This window comes from Spermophilus citellus (genome assembly GCF_964194105.1).
Source record: "Spermophilus citellus genome assembly, chromosome: X".
Classification (NCBI taxonomy): domain Eukaryota; kingdom Metazoa; phylum Chordata; class Mammalia; order Rodentia; family Sciuridae; genus Spermophilus; species Spermophilus citellus.
In genome coordinates, this window is record NC_138190.1 from 134,277,359 (window position 1) to 134,298,393 (window position 21,035).

The window sequence follows — 21,035 nt, forward strand, 5'->3', positions numbered from 1 at the left end:
GAAGGGAAACCTGGAGAAGAAATTTATCAGAAAAGATTACTTTGTCTCAAGAAAAATTCACCACCATGATGGGAACACCTATGTGCAAAAGAGATGGGAGGCCTGCTACTTTAAGAAGTAAATCATATTTTCCAAGAACAAATGATTATTAGTTTGTACTGTAAAAGCCAGCCTGGAAACTGAATTGAGATGCATATATTCAATAAGAGAATAATAAATGCCCATCCTGTCCTGAAATTGAATCATGGGCTCCTAAGTATACTTCCTGGATTAGATTATGAGTTTTCCAGAGTGCAGAAGCTACCCCCAAATATGACTTAATTTCATGTTTGCTGCCATAAGGAGGGGAAATAGAAGGGAACTGAGAACATGTGCCATTTCCGGTTTCCTAATGTTATTAGGACATAACAAATTGTGTTCTAAGAAATAATTGATATGCAACTGAAGAGAAGCATTTTTGAACACTCTGTGGAGAGAGGATGGGTTTTACTGGTTGCTAAATCAACAGGGCCTCCAGATTTCTACATTTTATTTGGACTAATATTTTTATTGGAGGGGACTCTGCAATTATGCTGTCATTTGTTTCAATGAATAAAGAAACCTTTCTGGTGTTGTTCTGCCATCTTTCAGGTCATGAATCAAAGGCAGGGTGAACTGCAATCAAGTCATAGTTACTTTGCAATAAAACAGTTTGGAATAAAGTGCCTTTATCTTTTCATAGATACTCAAACAGATGGGCCCATATTTTCCTAACAGAATAGGGATATTTCCTCAGGTCTCATCCTCAAAGTGACAGATATGGAACTCAGTTTTATTTTTCCTAAAAGGCATCTCAGGTGTCAAGTATCAGAGATTGTTACCTAATTCCAGTGTAGTGACAAAAGGATTTAATAACAGTAGTTTAGATTTGTCACACTGCCTATTAATTCAAATTGATACTGACCTACTTTTCAAAAGAAAAATTAGTATTAAAATGAGAAAGGCACTACAACAGGAGACAACAAAGTTTGAAAAAATGAAGATGAAAAGAACATTTTCATCAGCATGCCCTATAATATTTCTCTATGGTTTTCTGATCTTATCATTTTGGAAATACTGATATTCATGGTGATATATGCTCTTTCTGGGATTAAAAAAACTAAGGCATTATCAGAGTATCATCATTGTGATAGTCAAAACTATATCCCCTTAGCATTTAGCACAGAATTGTGCTTTCTCTTGGTTGGTAAAGCCTACGGCACTTTATCACAGTCTCAAGTATATAGTCTCTTCTCCTCCAACAAAAGCCACTATGGTTGGATACCTCTCCATATAAAAAGGTTATGGATGACCCCAGCCCAGGGAGATGTATGTGTATATGTCATTTGAGAACAGGCTATAGGAAAGAGACCAATGCCTGATTAAAAGATGGTGACAAATCACTGAGCTTGGTAATATTTTCTTCCATCACATTAATCCCTTCAAATTTACTATTGTAATCAGAATTTTCAATCCTAAAAGCAAACATCGGGAATACATGATTTATTTGTCTCTGTAGATTTTCAACACCATCTACTTGTAAGCTTGTGTCTCATGGTGTGATTCTTTTAACAATCTTCAAACATCAGAAAAAGCCCAATGAGTGCCATTTTAGAATAAGGAGCTGTGCTGATAATAGATTGGTTTCCAGGAGTTAGTCTAATCAGTGATTTCATTTGGCACACATGGCATAGAAAAAAAAAAGAAACAAAGCTATGAAGATTATACTTTCTCTTGCCAAAAGGCTCCTGGAATAGTGAGAAAAAAATTTTGGTAACGATCTTCCCTCTCCATGCAGCTTTCTTATAACAAAGGATGTTGCTGGTACCAGGCCAAGTTAGACTCTCAGATATTTGTATGTACTACTTCAGCCAAATCCCAGTACTCATATAAGTACTCACTAATATCATAAGTGGTTTTTATGGAAATAATCACATCACTGAAAATCACAAGTATTTGGAACAGATTAAAATTTGTTTTCAAATAAACTGTTCATAAATAGAAACTAGTGTTTGGCAAAGTATAATTTGGCCTTAGTGAAAAACCAGTGATATATTTCATTCCATCTATGTACTTACATGGATTCTGGAGGGCCTGGACATGACCCCAAAAAATGCCTTAAAAAGACAACTATGAAGCATTTTAATGAAGTTATCTGTACCGAATCTTACTTTGTCATAAACTTTGGAAATAACATGGCCCTTACAAACCACTGTCATCCAAAATAAACGCTAAAACGTTATCTATACTAATACAAAACATTTTGATTTTGTCAATTCAGTAAGGGAAAGCAAATTAATTCCAGCCTTATCATAAAACACATAGACCTTTTTGACCTGTTAATCATTTCTAAAACGTATGCTAGTCAAACTTTCATTTTCTCCCAGATGTAAATAAATGTTTCATTTTTCACTTCAGGGTTTCTGAATAGACACCACCTCGTTAGAAGAGGTAATACTGGCAGGTTAGCATTGCACAAACCAAACAATGGATGGCTTAACCATTGCCTACTCTTGCTGTGAAATTGGTAGGCATCCACAGTCAGTGTCAATTAAGATCTCATGCTTTGGCTCAGAAACCAAGAGATGGAGTATCTACTCAAAGTGCTTCACATAGGAACAAATGTTTCACTGTATGCACATAGTTTAGATCTAAGATACTATCCATTTATAATAAGAAAGTCTTTTATTCCTATTAATGACAACAAAATGTTACAGCAACTTTGAAAGAGAAATGAAGACTATACCTTATGGCATTTAAAAACCATCTTGCAAAAATCTTCAAGGTTGCCTGAATGGCCACTGAACCCTTCCAAACCCACAGTTACTTCACCTCCTGGAAATGACAAGATTCAGTATGCTACGGGAAGTAAGTGTGTTAATTTCTCAGCATTGTTTCCTTATTTACCCAATGTCTGTTCCACAGCACATTTTCTTTTGCCCCGTCTAAGGTCTTCTGCATCCTGTTCATCTGCACAGAGATCAAGGATTTTCATTTGTAGGTCTGGGTTTACCATTAACTTCCAGGCTCTTGTTTAAAGGAGTACAGTCCAATTTAAGCAGTATTAGCATGTCACCCCAGAAAAATTCTAATTAATCTAATTTGATTTACAAACAATTCAGAAAAATAAGAAGGGAAATACTAGCTCCAATACCCCAGAGGACATGGAAGGAGATCATAGCCAAGGAACATCTTAAATCTGAAAGAAGACAATGCCCATCAAAGTATACAAATAAAAAGATGACAGCCACACTCAATATGATGGCAGTCATTCAATATATGGATGAAATGACAAATGAAAAACTGCCCAAACCTTATAGAGGAGAATTTAACTGCTACCTGCTCTCTAAAGAATACTTCATATTAGAAAACATTCACAACAGGATTCACAATACACTCCAGGTGGTACTTAAAAATTAACAGATCCTGTCAAAAGTGCATGCAATAAAAAGGTGGGGTCTTAAATTTAGTTTTTCAACTTTTCTTTAATCCAAAATATTATTGAAATAATTTTAAGTTTCTAACCAATTTCTTGACTGCATTTATTCAGTGGCTTCTTAAATGGCTTATTTTTCTTACCCAAAGCAAATTTTGCTTTTCAGGCTAATTTGCAAGTACAAAACAGTATTTCTATGTGTGTATACATGCATATATAATTTGAGAGTGAAGAAAGCAGAAAATAATGGAATGCATTATATATAGTAAAGTAATTGCCACTGGTCAAAATTTTTGTTTCAGTAAAGTCGAAATCAAGTTAGTATCTTCTCTACTAAACCACCAATATGTTGATTTTACTCACTGTAGTGGGTCACCATTTCCACCTGCAGATGAATAATTGTTGACATCAGAACTCACACTCAAAGTGGATAGGTTATGTACCAAAAGTAGGGGAAAATAAATCCAAAGGCTCTACTCTATTGCTGAAATAGAATTAAACATAGACACATATAGGCTTTTCATTTTCTGCCAATGAACACTTAAAACTCTATTTGAAAGAAAGAAAAGGAGAAATTTGAGATGTCAAATTTTGCTTCTCAAACCATGGACTGGAGTTCACATGTAGTAATTTCCTCACATATCAAACTTCCAACCAAACCAGGTGGCAGTGTTTTCCAGATGAGAAAGACAGTGATAGTGAGGATTCTCACAATGTTGCAAAGGGGCAACAAATAGAAACAAAGTCACTTTCAGGAAACATAGAAGAACCATTTATGCATATGTGTACATAAAATACCAAAGAACAGATGAATTTTGTCAGTTTCAGTGTTATTCACTGGAAAACTACAATAGTGTTTCATATGAGGGAAAGATGAGTTGTTATATAATAAGAATTTAAATAGCAAGCGCATTATAATGATCAAATGTCATCTTTGAAGTTGAAACGTACACAGATGCAATAAAAGAGTACACTTTATTTGTACATTATCAATTCTTTTTTGTAATATTGAGGATTAAACCCAGGGCCTCACATGTGCCAGACAAGCACTCTGCCACTGAGCCACATTCCCCAGTCCTACCATATTTTATTTGTAATATGAAAAACAGTCCTATCTGATAGGTGCAAAAATGTTGGAACAAATGAATGAATATCTTCTGGTCAGGCAAGTTACGTCAGAGAGAGTTTTGTCACAAGGATTAGAAGGAATACCTTATTAATCTGAGTTTAAGTAACAGCAAGCAGAGTTGTCCAAACCTGTACTTGAGCTGAAAAGAAGAACAAACTACTCATACTCTCCTGCAGGCATGCATTCACTATGGCAAAGTGCAACTGGACGTGCATTACATGGGAAGTCTGGGCCCACTTCAGCGAACTACGTGGATCATGAGCATTCTTCCAGAGCAATGCAGAAGCTTTATGGAGTGGAGGAGAGTTAGAAAATTTGAAACAATCTTCTCATTATTTCATTTCAGGAGTGTCATTCCTCAGCTGACTGCTGTTTCAGGAATGAAAGGTGATGGGGAACAGACTTGGCCAGATGTTGGCTACAGGAGCAAGCAACTTTGGCAGCCAAAACCAGGCAGTGTCATGACACTAACTGAAAATGTTTTAGCTGCAAAAAGCAGGAGGATGCTGCGTGCTGTGCCAGAGATGACTGTTTTATACAGTGTCCCATCTGAGACTGCATAACACATTCACCGGCGAGCCAGGGGGCCTCCTAGTCATAGCAGGGGCCGAACAACACACAGCACACCAGAGGGCAATGCACAATCAGAAACAAAAAAGGAGAGAGAAAGAAAGAAGAATGAGAGAAAACAAGCAAAACACGCGTGTGTCGGCCACAAACCTTCGGGCTCTGTGTTCTCTTTGTGGTGTACTTGCTTCAGCGGGCAGCAGAAGATTTCGTGACACTTAGCACGAAAGGGGGACTCTTTTTTCTTTAATTCCGCAGATTGGATGGAATCTTGCCGTAACATAATGTATTCCTGTGTGCCAGGGGGGGCGTCATCCAGAACTGTGGTCACCACATAACAAAATGAACTCAAGTTAGAGCTTTATGAAAGTAGTGAACATCATAAACCAAACCTACACCCAGGGAAAGACTAATGAAACAACATTTCCTACACAAATTTCAAAGAAACACTTCAAATAATGGTGATTTTATTTGTAGGGGATGAGTTTAAAATACTAAAGCCTTGGAGATAGCTACTCAATCATGTATACCTGTATGGATAGTAAAATCAAAATGTAACAGTTTTATTAACTTATTTATTTTTGGTATCGGGGATAGAAACCATGGACATGTTAACCACTGAGCCACATTCACAGTCACTTTTTAATTTTTTTTAATTGGGAGACAGGGTCTCACTAAGTTTCTTATGGCCTCAATAAATTGCTGAGGCTAGCTTTGAACATGCAATCCTCCTGAGCTGCCAGGATTACAGGTGTGCACCACCACACTCGGTGCAATTTAACAGTTTTAAATTGTACCTGCAATGAATAAAATATCTTGATATATCAATAGCCATGCTGTATGTAAATTATCACCATGTAGAGCTCACATGCTTCCATTTGAGATGCAATATAAATATCTACAGATGAAACTGCCTAATGTTGACCAATTATCAATGAGTCAGCTCATGATTCTTGGTCTGTTCTTGGTGAGGGCCTAACTTCAAAGAGATGTATACTGAGTCTGACAGAAGTATATAGGATTCTGCTCTTTGGTTTCCAAAGAGAACTGGGGCCATGATAAATACCCTTCAGATGTTCAAAAACCATTAATGAAGTCCACAGATTCTGGCTGATAGCCCAATAATCAATGGATCAAAGACCTACCTTATTGGATTGTGGAACAGCAGGGCCTGGTTTACTAATTTTGGCCTTTTAGATGCACACCAGGCTCCTCTAAGTCTGCCCTTGCTTTCTAGGCCCCATGTGTGTTTCCTAAGTAGGCCTGTGAAGCACCAGTGTTTTTTCCCTGTAAAACCCAGAAGTCTGCCTTCATAGGGTCCACTGCTACATTCTATAGTCAGAAAACCACCCACCAAAGTGGGTACAAATTCGATCTGCATTTGCAGAAACAGGGAACAAACCCCAGAATGGATTTTTTTTTCTCTTTCACACTCTTCCCAATGAGCCTATTCCCTTTCACCAGGAGTGAGTCAGTGCCTGCAAAGCTGTGATTAATGATTTCCTGACTCATTCTTGTCCCCCAAATGTATACACTTAACATGCATTTAGGAGGACAGATACCACCAGCAGATTTCTTATGGGGAGAATAATGTTGTGGTGTTTGTGAAAAATAAATGGTTTATGGCTGAATTTAGATGGGATCTGAAGTTTCTGTGCTTGGCAAACCATTCCTAGCTCATTGGCTGGGATTTTAATGGGCTTTAACAACTTCCTTTCATATTGGGGGGAAAATAGCTTAAAAACAAACATAACTTTTAAATTCATATTATGAGTTTGGAACAAATTCTTGATAGATTGCCTGTATTTGGAATCATTGCCATCCTTTATAAGTCATTAAATTATGCAAGAAAGTTATGAATATTTTAGTCAGTTCTCTATTTTGCTCTAGTAGTCAGTGGCAGTAATCAAAAATATTCTATAGATACACCAGCACAGCTTTTCCCAGCACAGAGTTCCCTTCATCTACCAGGGATGTTACTGCAACTTTTCAGGATCTTGTTGTGGGATACACATCTTTGCTAGCAACAGCTGCTGTTCAAAACATGTGCAAACATTTCCTGCCATGAGCAGATAGTTATGATAATATAGACACTTATCAAATTTCAGCATCACAGCTGAAGACAAATTCTGATTTTTACCATCCAAAATATTTAAAGAAAACTCCCCAAATTAGAACACTTTTTTAAAAAACCCACAATTATATGAAAACTGAGAAATCCATTTTCATGAAGTACTATATAGAAAACACAGTTTAAGATTAAAGGGCAATTGGAGGATAAAAAAGAAAAAAAATGACTTTTGCAGATTGCATAGGAAAGTTGTTGCTCAGGAGCACATGATATATATATTGGTAAATTGCCTTCCATTTTCATTGTTCAATAGCAACAATGATGTCACAAATGGGCATTTTGGGAGATTAATGGTGGACCAAAGCTAATAGCCTTTGGCTGACTCTCCAGCCATCAGCTTTTCCCAGCTGGTCATTAATTCCCAGAAAATGCCTTACACTGCCATCATTATTGTTTAATTAGATACAACTGGTTATGTGAAACATACAACAAAATTCCAGCAAAAGCCGCATGCTGACTGATACAGGGCTAACCCCAAAATTCATCATGATGAAGAAAGCACGAAGGTCATGAAAGTGCAGGATAATTGTGTACCACAAAATTCCCTCTCTCTCCTGTTCTTTCTTCAAATTGAATTTAGCAAGTGCAAAAGGTGCCAAGATGAGAGCATTTAAGGAGCCATCTGAGTAATAACCACAGGCATAGAACATTTCCTTGAAAATCGTGAACATCTGGGAGTTAATGGCTCAGCTTTGGGTCACAGACTGTCTCTCTACTCAACGCCTCAAACATCAGTCAAGTCAGGCACACAGAAAAAAAGAAAGAATAGTCAACTTCACAGCAGCTTGATGTTATGTTGACACATGTGCTAGAAACATTTTGGATTTTCTAACCAGAAAGGGAATTCTATAAGCAACATCTCACTTGGGTCTATAAAATCTCTGAACTTAAATTTATTTTGGAGGAAAAATTATTATATGAAACCCTCTTATTCCCAGGACTTCCTCAGGTGGGAGACTAGCTGTATGTGCAATGGACAGCAACAGGAAAGAAAGGGGATTTCCCATAGGACCCCAGCACTAAGGCAGGTGGGAAGCTCCATTCTACTTCCCCAAGGAAGGGATGAAGATACTGTGCTTCCAAGGGCCACCAGTTCTAGAAAGGTAAGGGGTTGCAAGGAATTCGGCTCATCAAAATGGGAAAAATGAGATTCTTCTTTTCCTGGATCAATCCACTGTTCTCAGCCATTTCTCCCCTTCTGGTAAATTCCCTTCTTGCCCACAACCTCTATTCTGACTCCTCCCTCTGTTCACTGGAACCTTTTGTTCACATTTCATTCAGTGAAAACTCTTGCCCTTTCAAACCACAGATTTATCCAATCCTGGTGGGGGTAGAGGGTCAAAAATATCCATTGATTAGGTAGACACTGGAATTATACAAAGTTTCCTCCTCTTTCAGAGGTTCAACTTGACTCTGCAAGGCAGATAAGGTGGTAACACTGGCTCATGGTTGGTTTCTGTATCCAGGAGCCCCAACCTTTTCAAAAGGCTGCTGAGCCCCATGAGAATAGCTGCAAAGGGGTATGCCTCTGGAGAATTTTCACTGACAAAGCAGTACCCTCAGTCTTGACCACACAGCCCACACTGTCAGAATTCCAAAGTACCACAGGAATAAGTAGCACAGGGTTACAAGAGACAAGTGCACCCATGCAAATCCACACATCCACAGACACACAGACACTGACAGGTGGCATACTCAGACACAGAGGTGACAAGAATAAGTGACCTTAGTGGTAGAATTACAGTTATAAGCACAATTTATGCAGGAGCTAGTTCCCATTACAATAAGAGTACTATCAACTAAGCATTAGGTGGGTAAGCCTGCATCTAGATTTCATTTCTCATCAGCAACACTGGACTGATACAGAACTATCCCCACCCTTCAGTAGTCTTCTTGCCAATTACCAAAAATCAAGATTAGGGACAAGAAGCAGTCATGATAAGAGAAGAGAATTTGGTAGAGTCCAAGCCTGCTGACCAGGCCTAAGATACTCATATTCACAGAAATATTCCCATTTCAATCTAGAAAAAAATGAAAATACCAATTTATAGCAATATTTAACCTCTCATAAATATTTAAAATATCAATATACTATATCTTTCAAATGCATTTTTGTTTGTTTGCTTTTTGCACCATTGGGGATTGAACTCAGGGCCTCACAAATGCTAGGCAAACACTCTATCATTGAGCTATATCCTGAGCCCATTTTCTTATTTTTATTTTGAGACAGGGTCTCCCCAAATTCCCCAGGCTGGCCTTGAACTTTAAATCCTCCTGTTTTAGCCTCCCAAGTAGCTGGGATTGTAGTTGTGCAATGCCATGCTTGGTTTAAATGTACTTTTAATTAAAAAGTTCATCATGTATCCATATTTAGTAAGTCCAGCTCTTAGTTTACAAAAATATATCAACAAATATTGATATAAAACAGCTAGCCAAATATCTAGTAATATGATGTAATCCTCCATGTCATTCCAAACAAAATTTCTTTAGAGAAAATTTAATGCAAACTTTTTGTTTTAAAACAAGAAAAATAAGGCTTAGAAAGGGGAAATGGCTTTAAAAAGTCACACAGTAAGTTATTGGAAAATCCCAGAAGCCAGGATTCTGGCATGTTTGCCAGAAAGTCTAAAAGTAGACTACTTTGTAAAACCATCAATACATTGATGGTGATCAGGTCTTTTAGTATGTCTTCATTTTCATGATTATCTCTTTCTACAACCAATTTTTCTTTCTTTATTCAAAGACAGAAAAGTATGCAGAAACAACCTAGAAAACTATTTAGACAATGCCAGAAAAAGCACCTCCCCTGTCTCCAGAATACTGTAATTCACAGGGTTTACTGGCTTCAAGCTGGAAGCAGTTAACAAGCCCTCAATTATTTGATGGTTCTGATTTTTGGTTTTGGGTTTTTTTTTTTTTGCTTTTAAATTAAATCTTCACAAAGATGACTCAACATAATTAATGATACATGATTTAAATCAAAGCAAATCTAAGATCACCAGGGCAACAGAAATGAAATTAGCAATGAGACTACCAATCAAAGTTATTAGACATATATTAGTGACTCCAACAAGAAAATACTTAAAACCCTCTATGAAACAGAAAATATGACAAAATATACAGATTACCAAATGTCCTCATGTGATCGCAAAAAAAAGGTGAGAGGAAAATTTATTAATTACTGTAATTAACCTTCCATGTCACTGAGCACCTGTTATGCTGAAAAATACATAGAACCACAACATTTGTTAGTGCTAGACCCACATTCTGCCTCCCTAACTATCTACTTATCTGAATATGGTATTAAGCTTTATTGCCACAGTGGACACTATAAGATGGCAGGTTTAAATGTGCATGAAGAACTTAAGTCAACAAAGAGAATATTAATAATGTCATTAATATTGGTAAAGGTGGACATAACTTTAACATATTTGTTGAAGTTTTAGTTATATTCTGCTTTATAATCTCCACCTATCTCTATTCAGTACCTCAAGCACTCATAGGTCTTTGTCTATCTCATCTTTCTTCAGGTTGTTCTGCTCATTTCAGAGTAGAATGAAAGGCAAACTTCTTACCATGGTGCCCATTCCTCCCAACCTCCTCAATTCCATCATATACCTTCTTGCTCACACTAGATTCCATTAGGCTCTAAAATATTCTGGGCTTTATCTTGCCTCAAGGTCTTGGACTTGCTGTTCCCTCTGACTGCCCTTCTATGTACTTCATGAATACACCTCTTAGAAATGCCTTTCTAGGTTTCCACTTGTCAGGATAATAATTCTATCTATCTATCTATCTATCTATCTATCTATCTATCTATCTATCTATCTTGTCTCTCAATATATGAATGAATACAAGCACCCTGACTCTGGGATTTTATATATCTCCTTTGCCATATATTATTTATGGGGTCCAGGATAGGGCCTCACTCTAAATTCACACTCATTAGCCAATTGAAAGATGCTCTCCTTCTTCACTCACCCTTCCCAAAATGCAAATGGTCAGCTTCATCTCCTAAATGTTAATTTCCATTTAACTTTTTAGGAAGTATATCTGGTGATGCCTCGGGACAGCTTTTAGGTTAATATAGGCTTTTACTAAAAATTTAGAAGAATAATTACTTTCACATATATGTCTAGAATATCACCTTAAGAACCATGTTTCAGTCTCTTTAGAGAATACCTTTGTTTTGCAAATGGCCTAAAACATTTTGCATATGGTAATTTTATATGCACAAAATGAGTTACTTCTAGGAATAGGTGTGCCTACCTTGAACAGAAAATAAATGGAAAGAGCACATTGCCTGGCATGTAGCAGGCACAAAGTAAGGGGGCACTGCAGTGGAGAAAACAATATTCCTGCCAGAGCGAAACTGCTGAGCCCGGCATTCTGCTGGATAAAAATCAGTACCTCACCCTTACTCAACACTTTCTGTATGACCTATGGAATGCCACTTTACTGCTCTGAACCTCGGTTTCCTCATTTCAGAAATAAGAGATTTTGACTGGACCAGGGTTTCACAACATTGAACACATTGGTACTTTGACCATTTGAGGCCTAATAATTCTTTGTTTTGGGGTGCTGTTCTGTGCCTTGTGGTAGGGCAGCATCCCTAACTTTCACCTGCTAGATGCCAGTAGCACCCTCCTCCATGGTGACAACCAAAAATGTCTCCAAACATTGCCAAATGACTCCTACCACACCCACTGAAGCCATAATGTCTTAGTTGAGAATCAGTGGACTTGAAGATGGGTAGTCTCTCTAAGCTACAGTCATCTTTGTAGCACTAATCCCAGATGTCCCTTTATGACATTCAAGGGAGCTTGACCCACACAGACCAGGGAGAGAATGGGATGCACTGGTGAGCATGCCAGTCATCCAGGGAAAAGAACCCCTCTGACTGGCAAAGTGGAAAGCCCTCTATACATCAATAGAGCCCTTAGTCATCTTAGGGCAAAGACTTTCCTAAGTGAGTGCCATTGGTTGGGACTTAGTGTGTACTCTCAAGGGCCTTCTGTGTATCATAGGTGGGCCCAGCCAACCAAAATCTGACTTAGGAATTAGAAGCAAGAAGGGAGAGCTGGGGGTACCTTCTTTGGCATTATGACAGAAGTTCCCTCCAAGCCTGGGCTCCTCATCATATAATGGCCCATGTACCCAGAGAGGATACAACTGCCTGCTAAAGACACAAATGAATCCATCAAGAAGAAAAGGGCAGCTTCCAACCAGCAGAGAAGAGTGTGCTTCCAGGTGTCCTCTGCCCTAGCATGAATGACACATACCTTATCCCTGCTATAATTTTAAGCATGTGATAAGAATATGGCAAGATTAGAGAGAAGTACATTCTACCATAGTATGTTGGGTATTGCTGTACAGCCCCATGGTATAGTTAGAAGAATTGATACCAGCCTGTAACTTTCAACTTTCTAGTCATATCTCATTGTACTCCCCTCCCATAAATGCTCTTCAACTCCAAATCAAATTTAAGCATATGAGACACTTACCTAGAGAACTCGTTAAGACCCAGATGGCTGTGTCCCACCCCCAGAGTTACTGATTGCAGTGGATTGGCATAGAGCCTGACAATGGGCATTTCTCACAAGTTCCCAGATGGTGATGCTGCTGTTGGTCAGGGATCACACTTGGAGAACCAATATCCCCAAGATACCAGTTCTGTCTCTCTGTACTCACCTGTACCTGTCTACATTATCTCTTGTCCAGTGCAAATGCAGTCTACACCAGTGATTCTCAGCTGTGACTGAGCATTAGAAGCACCTGTGGGACTTTTAAAAACTAAAATAACCATGGTGGCAAGACAGATTAATTAAACTAGCAGCATTTCCTGGCTGTAGCCTGAGCACTGGAAGGTTTCAAAGCTCCTCAGGTGTTTTGACTGCATTGCCAGAGTTGAGAATTACTACTCTACATAAAGCTTTTCTTCCTTCTCTCCAGTGAAAATTCCTTTCTCTTTTTCTCCAGAGGGAAGATTCAGGTCCCTGATTATCTTATTATTTCCATCTCTTTCCAGAGCTCAGTCTAGGCTTCCGTTAACCCTTGTTCAGTTGTGAAGTGGTGCTATTTACTGTTTAAATTGTCACAGTGGCACATATCACTACACAAGCAGCCCTCTTCCGGCTTGAACCACCATGATGGATTACTCAGAGCTCTACTACAGAATTAATACAACCCTTCCCTGTGTTCTCATCTTTAAAAATGTATAAATGAATATATCCTCACTAGGCAGTTTTATTTAACTGAATAAAACCAAACTGAATTTTTCTTAATGCCCCTAATGATTTTAGGTTGGTGAGTGAGTCAAGACTTCCAACACGTGTCTTGCCCTAAAGGCAATCCATGAAGCTCCATCTCTCCACCTTGGTACCTCCTCATCAGTTCCTTCATGGTCTCCTCATCTATAGGAGCCCATACAGAGACCTTTAGGGTTCACATAGAACCATGTAAAACTTTACATTAGCTGAAACCTTGGGGAACTCAAAGTTCACAGGCACAAAATGATAGCAAAAACTCACTACAAAACTTGCTGGAAACTGGCTAAATATACATGACCTTCCTCTTGGACATCATAAAAAAGGGAACTGGGTGATATTTTCCAGAAATTGTTTCTTTAAATCCTACAATTCAGTATTCTTATAGCTGCACAACAAAATCACCTGGGGAGCTTTTTAGACAGTGTCCATACACAGGACCAACCTCCAGAGACTATGGTTTAATTGGTCTATGAGTGGGGTTTGGGCCTTGGTAGTCTAATGAGTTCCCCAGGTGGTTCCAAGGTGTACTGAGGGTGACAAAGCAATATGTTTAATTGAATGAGAAAGAGAAAAACCCACAAGTGTAAGCACAATTAACTGAAAAAGATGTTTTCTGAAGAAAAAAAGGAAAAGCTCTACAGGAAGCTAGGACTTTAAAGTGCCAGGCTTTTTGATCAAGTGTGGAATACAAATGTATCTCTCCAGGAGTAGTACAGTATGGTATACTAGCAGTGTCCTTAAACTCAACCTGTTCCAGGTTCAAATCATAGCCCTGTACTACTTACCATTACCATAAATTTGGGTAAGCCATGTATTCTCTTTGGGGCTGTTTCTTCCCCCATAGAAATAGAGTGATAGCTGGTCTCCCAAGTGAGAACAAATATAATTTTTTTGAGGCAGTCAGTCACAATTCAACATTTAAAAAAAAACACACACACACACAACCAGATGGCACTTTGAAAGAAATATGACTTTTGATTGTCAGTCAAAATGATGATCCATGAGCAGTACACCATCGTTTTTTCTCCCCTGGGTCATTCTCCCTACTTTGGCTAGAAACTAAAGTGAAGATCATGTGAAAGTTTCTTTGGACCCTGTCATCCCTTTTTGGTGTCACCTGAGAGGTTGTTATACATGCAGACTCTCAGCTCTGCAAATTCCAATTCAACAGAATTGGAATCCATATTTTTATAAGATTGTAAAGTGATTGCTGTGCACAAAGTTTGAGATACCTCTGGCACCGTGGTTGGCACATAATTGGTATTAAGTATAGATTCATTCATTTTCTCCTGAGCCCCAACTTTTCTTTGGGCAGAGTTAAATGTATATTCATGGAAACCCAGGCCTGGGGTGCAAGAGGGAGTACCTCGGCCACCTCCTAAATGACCCTGGATAAGTCAGTTTCCTACATTTTACAGATGACACTACTGATTGACAACATTGAACTCCTTAGAGTTGTTTTACCAGTTTTAAAGCATAATGTGAGTGAAGTAGCTAGCACAACATCTAGACCTTGTGTTATGGTTTGGAAGTGAGGTGTCCCCCACAAGCTCACGTGTGAGATAATGCAAGAAGGGTTAGAAATAAAATGATTGAGTTATGAGAGGCTTAGCCTAATCAGTGCATTAATCCCCTGATAGGGATTAAATGAGTGGTAAAGTAGGCAGGATGTGGCTGGAGGAAGTGGGTCCCTGGGAGCATGCCTTTGGGGTTTATATTTTGTCCTTGTTGAGCAGAATTCTGTTTCCTGATCATCATATCCTGAGTTACTTTCCACCACCACACACTTCTGCTATGATGTTCTGTTTTATCTCAGGCCCCAAGAGTGAAGTGAGCCATCTATGGACTGAAACGTCTGAAACCTTGAGCCCCCCTCCCCAAGTGAATTTTCCCTTCTCTAATTATTCTTCTAAGGTCTTTTGGTCACAGTGACAAAAAAAAAAGCTGACAAAAACATCATTATAGGTACTCCATGTGTATTTAGAATTCCCTAAGCATCAAATGAGCCTGACCTTAAGTTAACATTGATAATGTCTTTCACAAGGGGGAAAAAACACCAACCACCTATATCCTCGCTAATCCACAAAGTCCTTTCCACGATCTTCACTTAACTATTTGGTGAAAATAGCAGGAATGACCCAAGGAAGAAAAAAGATGGATGTATTGCTCATGGATTATCAGACTGACTGATGAGCCTAAGCCATATTTCTTTCAAAATGTCATCTGGAATTTCTTGAAAATGTTTAATTGTGACTGGCTTCATCGACAAATTTTATCTGGTCTCAACTGTCTTGTTATTAATGCAAAGTATTCCTGGCCCAATGTACTAGGGACTGAATACCTCTGCAGCTTTTAAAAACTACTTACAGACTGATTCCATGCATCACTTTTGTACTAAATTTTACATCTTTCTCCATGGATAATAATGGAGGTCACTGGTTTCATTCAAGGGAGGTCACATGGTTTCATTCATGCTCTGTGCATGTTGTTTTAGCCAACTCTGACCCGTGTGTGTGTGTGTGCGCGCGCGCGCACACACATGCATGTGTATGTGGCTTAACACATGCTTTTGCTTTTAACTACTATTAGTACAGACACTCCAGTTAGGATCTTGAAATGATGTCAGAGCTATTCACAGACACTTTTTGAGCTAAAGTCTTCCCAGACTTTGATCTTAAGACCTTTTTCAGGGAACATCACAAACTAAATTGCTAGAGCAAGTCTATTTTCTCCTCCTCAGTCATTTCCATTTCTAGAGTACTACATCTCAGAGGACTGAGGTTTATGTGCCAGTATACTCCCAAGCACACTCTGAAGCCTTATAGCCTGTCTAGGGCATGTGCACCTCCATATCACACCTTCTCACACACATGGCACAGACAGGAATCCTGCACTGGCTCCCCCTCTCTATCCCCCTCACACTCTTCACACTTGCACTTCAAATTTCGAAAGCTAATCCCTGATGCAGATCTCATGGGCCAAGGGAGAAGTTTGATCCTGGTAGTTACCCCAAGCCTCCTAAGATATCCTGGGAGCTCAGAAAATCCCATTTCACAGGTTCTGTTGGCTGCCAGTAATTCCTTGGTCCTTGTGCTTGTGGCTGGAAAATTATACTACAAGGTTATTTAAAAATTAGACAATTGGGAGAGTGACTAGTGCCATCTGGCTCACCTCTACTTCTCCATAACTCTCCTGCCTCTGAAAGCATTGAAGAAGGAAACTAATGTTGCTTTCTATGAATCACGAAATGCTTGTATTTTCAAGCAGTCATAGTTCTCTTCCTTCCCTTGTGACCGTTTTTCTGTGCTCATATGTGCTTCTGTCACCTACTGGTGCCTCCTTTCAACTTCAAGGATATAGATAAAAAAAATCACTTCAGGGCTGGGGTTGTGGCTCAGTGATAGAGTGCTTGCCTAGCATGTGTGAGGCCCTGGGTTCCATCCTCAGCCCCACATAAATCAATAAGTAAAGATATAAAATAATACATTGATACATACATTAGTGACCCATCTTGACTGACCCTTCAGCAAGAACCATAAAGCAAATACTAATAAATAGGCTCAGCCATAAAAACATCTCTCAAAAACTATGATCTGTGCATATCTTCATGGCCTTGTGCTCCCAGGCTTTCCACAGAATATGGCTGTGCTAGTGATGGGAGTAGGGTAAGTGGATGAGGAAGGCTGAGAAAGAAGGGGAAGAAAAGCTTCTTCCACTTAATCAACACATGAGTCCTGGCTTCTCTCATTTCATATAAAATATACACTGTTTAGATTCTTCTCTCCCTAGTTAGTCACAAGCTCATCAAAAGGCAATTAGTTCAATTTGACCTCAAAGTCATTCATCAATTTGCAAGCTCAAATGGTCCTCAGCACCTCCAGGAGGTGCAGTTTTCTACCTATATGCTAAGGAATTCATCCCCCTTAGATAGTCAAAAGAAGCACATTTTTAGCTAATGGAAAGCACCAAAAAATGGCTCCCAATTAAAATAATTGAAATCCAGAAAATAATTCTAATAAAGAAAGAAACATTCCAATTAGATGGGTACTTTTCTTTGCACTCATGCCTGCCACTGCTTCTAACTCCCCATTCAGTAAACAGAGCTGGCGCTGCTTCTCAGGAATTCCTGCGGGGAATTCAGATGGAAGGGTATATTGTGCCAGGTTAGAACCCACTCCAAATTTGTTTGAGAAGAATCTTTAAGCAAATGGTATTTGAGTTTGTTTACACTTGGCAGCATTTCTATTTAAGAAAAAGGCATTACGATTATTTTAAAAGCCTCGAGCCATCAAATGTCCTTAAAATAGCATTTAATGATTTAGTTGTAAATGAATCATAAGCACTTGTATTTAACTTCCCCCTCATTCCCTGTAAACCCAGCTGCTTTGGTGAGGTTTTAGCAAAGGAATACTTGGTCTCCTTTTTTCCATTTAAAGGTAAGATTTTCCAAGGTGGGCTCTAAGCTGGGTTTGGTGCTCAGATTTAGAACAAAAGGAAGACTCTGTGTTTTTAAAACAGTAAAATAGAATTCCGGATACATATCATTTACTTTCACATATCATATTCAATACTGGCAGCAACCCATGTGGCAGATAATATTATTGTTCCCATTCAATACACACAAATCTGAATGTCAATGAGGTTAAGGAAGATTTTCCAAGTAATCCAGCTCTGAAGTTGGAGAGCTGGAACCCAAACCCAGCCCATGCCATACCCACCAGACCCTATCACATATCCATTTGTTCATTTGCAGTAGGCTCAATAATGACACCCACCAAAATGCTCAACTTTGAATCCCTGGAACCTGTGACTATGTTACTTAAAGCAACAGGTTGATTTAAGGTTGCCAATCAGATGGCCTTTAAGTGTAGGGAAATTAGATTATCCAAGTAGACCCAATGTAATGACATGAAGTCTTAAAAGGGTAGGTAGAAGAGTATGTCAAAGAGATAAAAAGGAAGGGGAGGCTGAAGAGATGAAAAGAGAGGACTTTCTTTGCCACTGGCACCTCTGAGGACAGAGGAAGGGGGCCATGAGCTGAGGAATACACTTTCACTTGAGAAGTTGGGAATGGCCCTCAGTTGACAGCCAGCAAAAGGAAAGAGGGATCTCTGTCCCATGAAGAGCTGAATTCAGCTAAAGACAAAAATAAGCTTCCAAAAATGGAATGCAGCTATTCCAAGACCTTACTTTTGGCCTGGAGAAATGTAAAGAATAAATGTCTGTTACACCGGTTACACACTCACATTTTTACCTAATGGCATATAAGTGACTGTTGTATTCTGCTACCTTTCCTATCCCCTACTATCGATGTGATTCTGCAATTTGTATTTGGGGTAAAAATGGGAGTTCATAACCCAATTGAGTCAAATGTATGAAAGATGATATATCATGAGATCTGTAATGTTTTGAACAACCAATAAAAAAAGAATAAATGTCTGTGGTTTAAGCCATTAAGTTTATGGTAATATGTTATGGGAGCAATTGAAAACTAATACAATATTCAAACCTTAACACTAAAAAACTAAATAGGTTCTAAAGCCTGTAAATCATCTAGTTATTTTAATGACAATAACCAAATATTATATGTGTAATTAATATATCTTCACCATCTTTAAACTAAGAAGAAAAAAAATACTTCCTTTAAGGTTTTCCATTTCCATTCCCTCCCATAATATTTTCAACTTTGTTTCAACAAATATTTACTGGGAACTTACTATATGCCACATAGCATTAGAGACCTAAGGTATACAGCAGGTATGAAAAAGAGATTGGCAAAAACCCCCGTCTGTCATGGATTTTACACATTGGTGGGGGACAATAAATATAATACACAAATCACTAAGGTCACACCATCAAGGATCTTGGAGTCTCTAATTAGAAGTGAACTTCTATGAATTGCTTTAAGACCCATGTGTGAAACGTTTTTAATGAGTTAAGCACCTAATATATCAGCTAGCTTTCTGTTACTACAGTGCATTTTAGTGTCATAAAGACGATATAGAAGACCTCACTGAGAAGGAGATATCCAAGCACAGGTTTGGAGGAAGTGCAGAAGAGAGTGAGCCATGGAGATATGAAGGGCAAGAGTGTCACCAGCAGAGGGAACAAAAATACAAAGTTCCTAAGATAAGAGTGTGAATCACAGTAGGGCCTGGAGGTTCATTCCTGTAATCACAGAGTCTTGGGAGGCTGAAGCAGGAGGATTAGAACTCCAAGGCCAGCCTCAGAGACTTAGTGAGTCCCTGTTTCAAAATAATAATAATAAAAAAAAGATTTAACGGGCTGTGGATGTAGCTTCAGTGCTAGAGCACCCATGGGTTCAATACTCAGTATCAAAACAAATAAAACATTAACAGTGTAAATTGCTGTTTTTGCAGAAAATGAAGAAGACCAATGTGGCTGGAATTTGAACTAAGATATTGAGGGAGACACTGGTATGAGATGAGATCATAAAGGGAACAGGAAGGCTGTTTATATGGGCCATCACTATATTACCTCTAAATCCTAATACAATATTAATGCTATAGAAATCATTGTTATCCTGTTCCATTTAGGGAATAATGCCAAGAAAACAGTCTATACATGTTCAGTACAGATCATTTTTTTCAAATATTTTTGATTGGTAATTGGTTAATATGCAGGTAAGGAACCTTCAGGTATAAAACCCATGGATATGGAGGGCCAACCACATTTTCTTCTATATTTATGCCAAAGGTTCCACCAAACAAATATAACACTTCAGGTGCTAGTAAGGGAAATGAATGGTGGTAAAGCCATGTTGGAAGCCAGGTGCTTGGGTTCCTAGCCCAGCTGAGCTACTGCTCTTCATTGGATAAGTCCAGATGGCCTCAAGGGAAGTTGACCACATGACCTAAAAATCTGTTCCTGAGTTTAAGTGAGGTGTGGGAATGCTTTCCTCTCCATGATGTTTTCTTCACTAGGAAGCTCATTAGTATAACATTTCTGCCCTTCTTTGGCCACATTATTCAGTTTTTTTTTTTTCTGAAAGCAGTAGACTGAAGTGGTGAAAGAGAAACCAGCATTCATAGCCAGTTCCTTCTTTTTTCCGCTGGCCTTACGTTTCCTAGGTGGAGGGCCTGGGTCAGGTAAGGGTGGGAGAGGAAAATAGAGGTGTGCTCTGACTTAGTTGTCTGCAACCAGATTAGCTCTAATTCTGGGGCTCCACAGAAAAAGTCTCTTCCTCCAACACTAACTTTACTAGGAATATAGAAGATATTTTGCTTTCCATACACCTGTCTGTTTTGACTCATTTATTAATTTGTTCACAACTTGGACAGAGGAGTAAGAACGGGTTTGGGGTTGTGTTTTTTGCTCCCCACACCTCCCAGCCATATTTGTGAAAACTCACAATCATAGCCTGCAGGATACTGGAGAAGCCTCCAATATCTCCACTGTCAAGCTCTGCTGGTCAATCTGGCTCTGGTCCACTTTTCTTTGTAGCCAAGAACAGTAGCAGAGACC

The 21,035-nt window shown here is 38.8% G+C and overlaps 1 protein-coding gene across 4 annotated transcripts in view; it reads right to left on the bottom strand.

The window, feature by feature from the left end:
- Positions 1–21,035, bottom strand: part of FGF13 (fibroblast growth factor 13) — a 530,503-nt gene that overhangs the window by 198,049 nt on the left and 311,419 nt on the right. For 3 of the 4 annotated variants that reach the window (XM_081276619.1, XM_081276620.1, XM_081276621.1), the window contains exon 3: positions 5,304–5,471. The exons of the other annotated variant lie outside the window; for it this stretch is intronic. In XM_081276619.1, the coding sequence (XP_081132745.1) occupies positions 5,304–5,471 (168 nt within the window). The remainder of the gene's footprint in view (positions 1–5,303; positions 5,472–21,035) is intronic. 4 annotated transcript variants of the gene reach the window in all.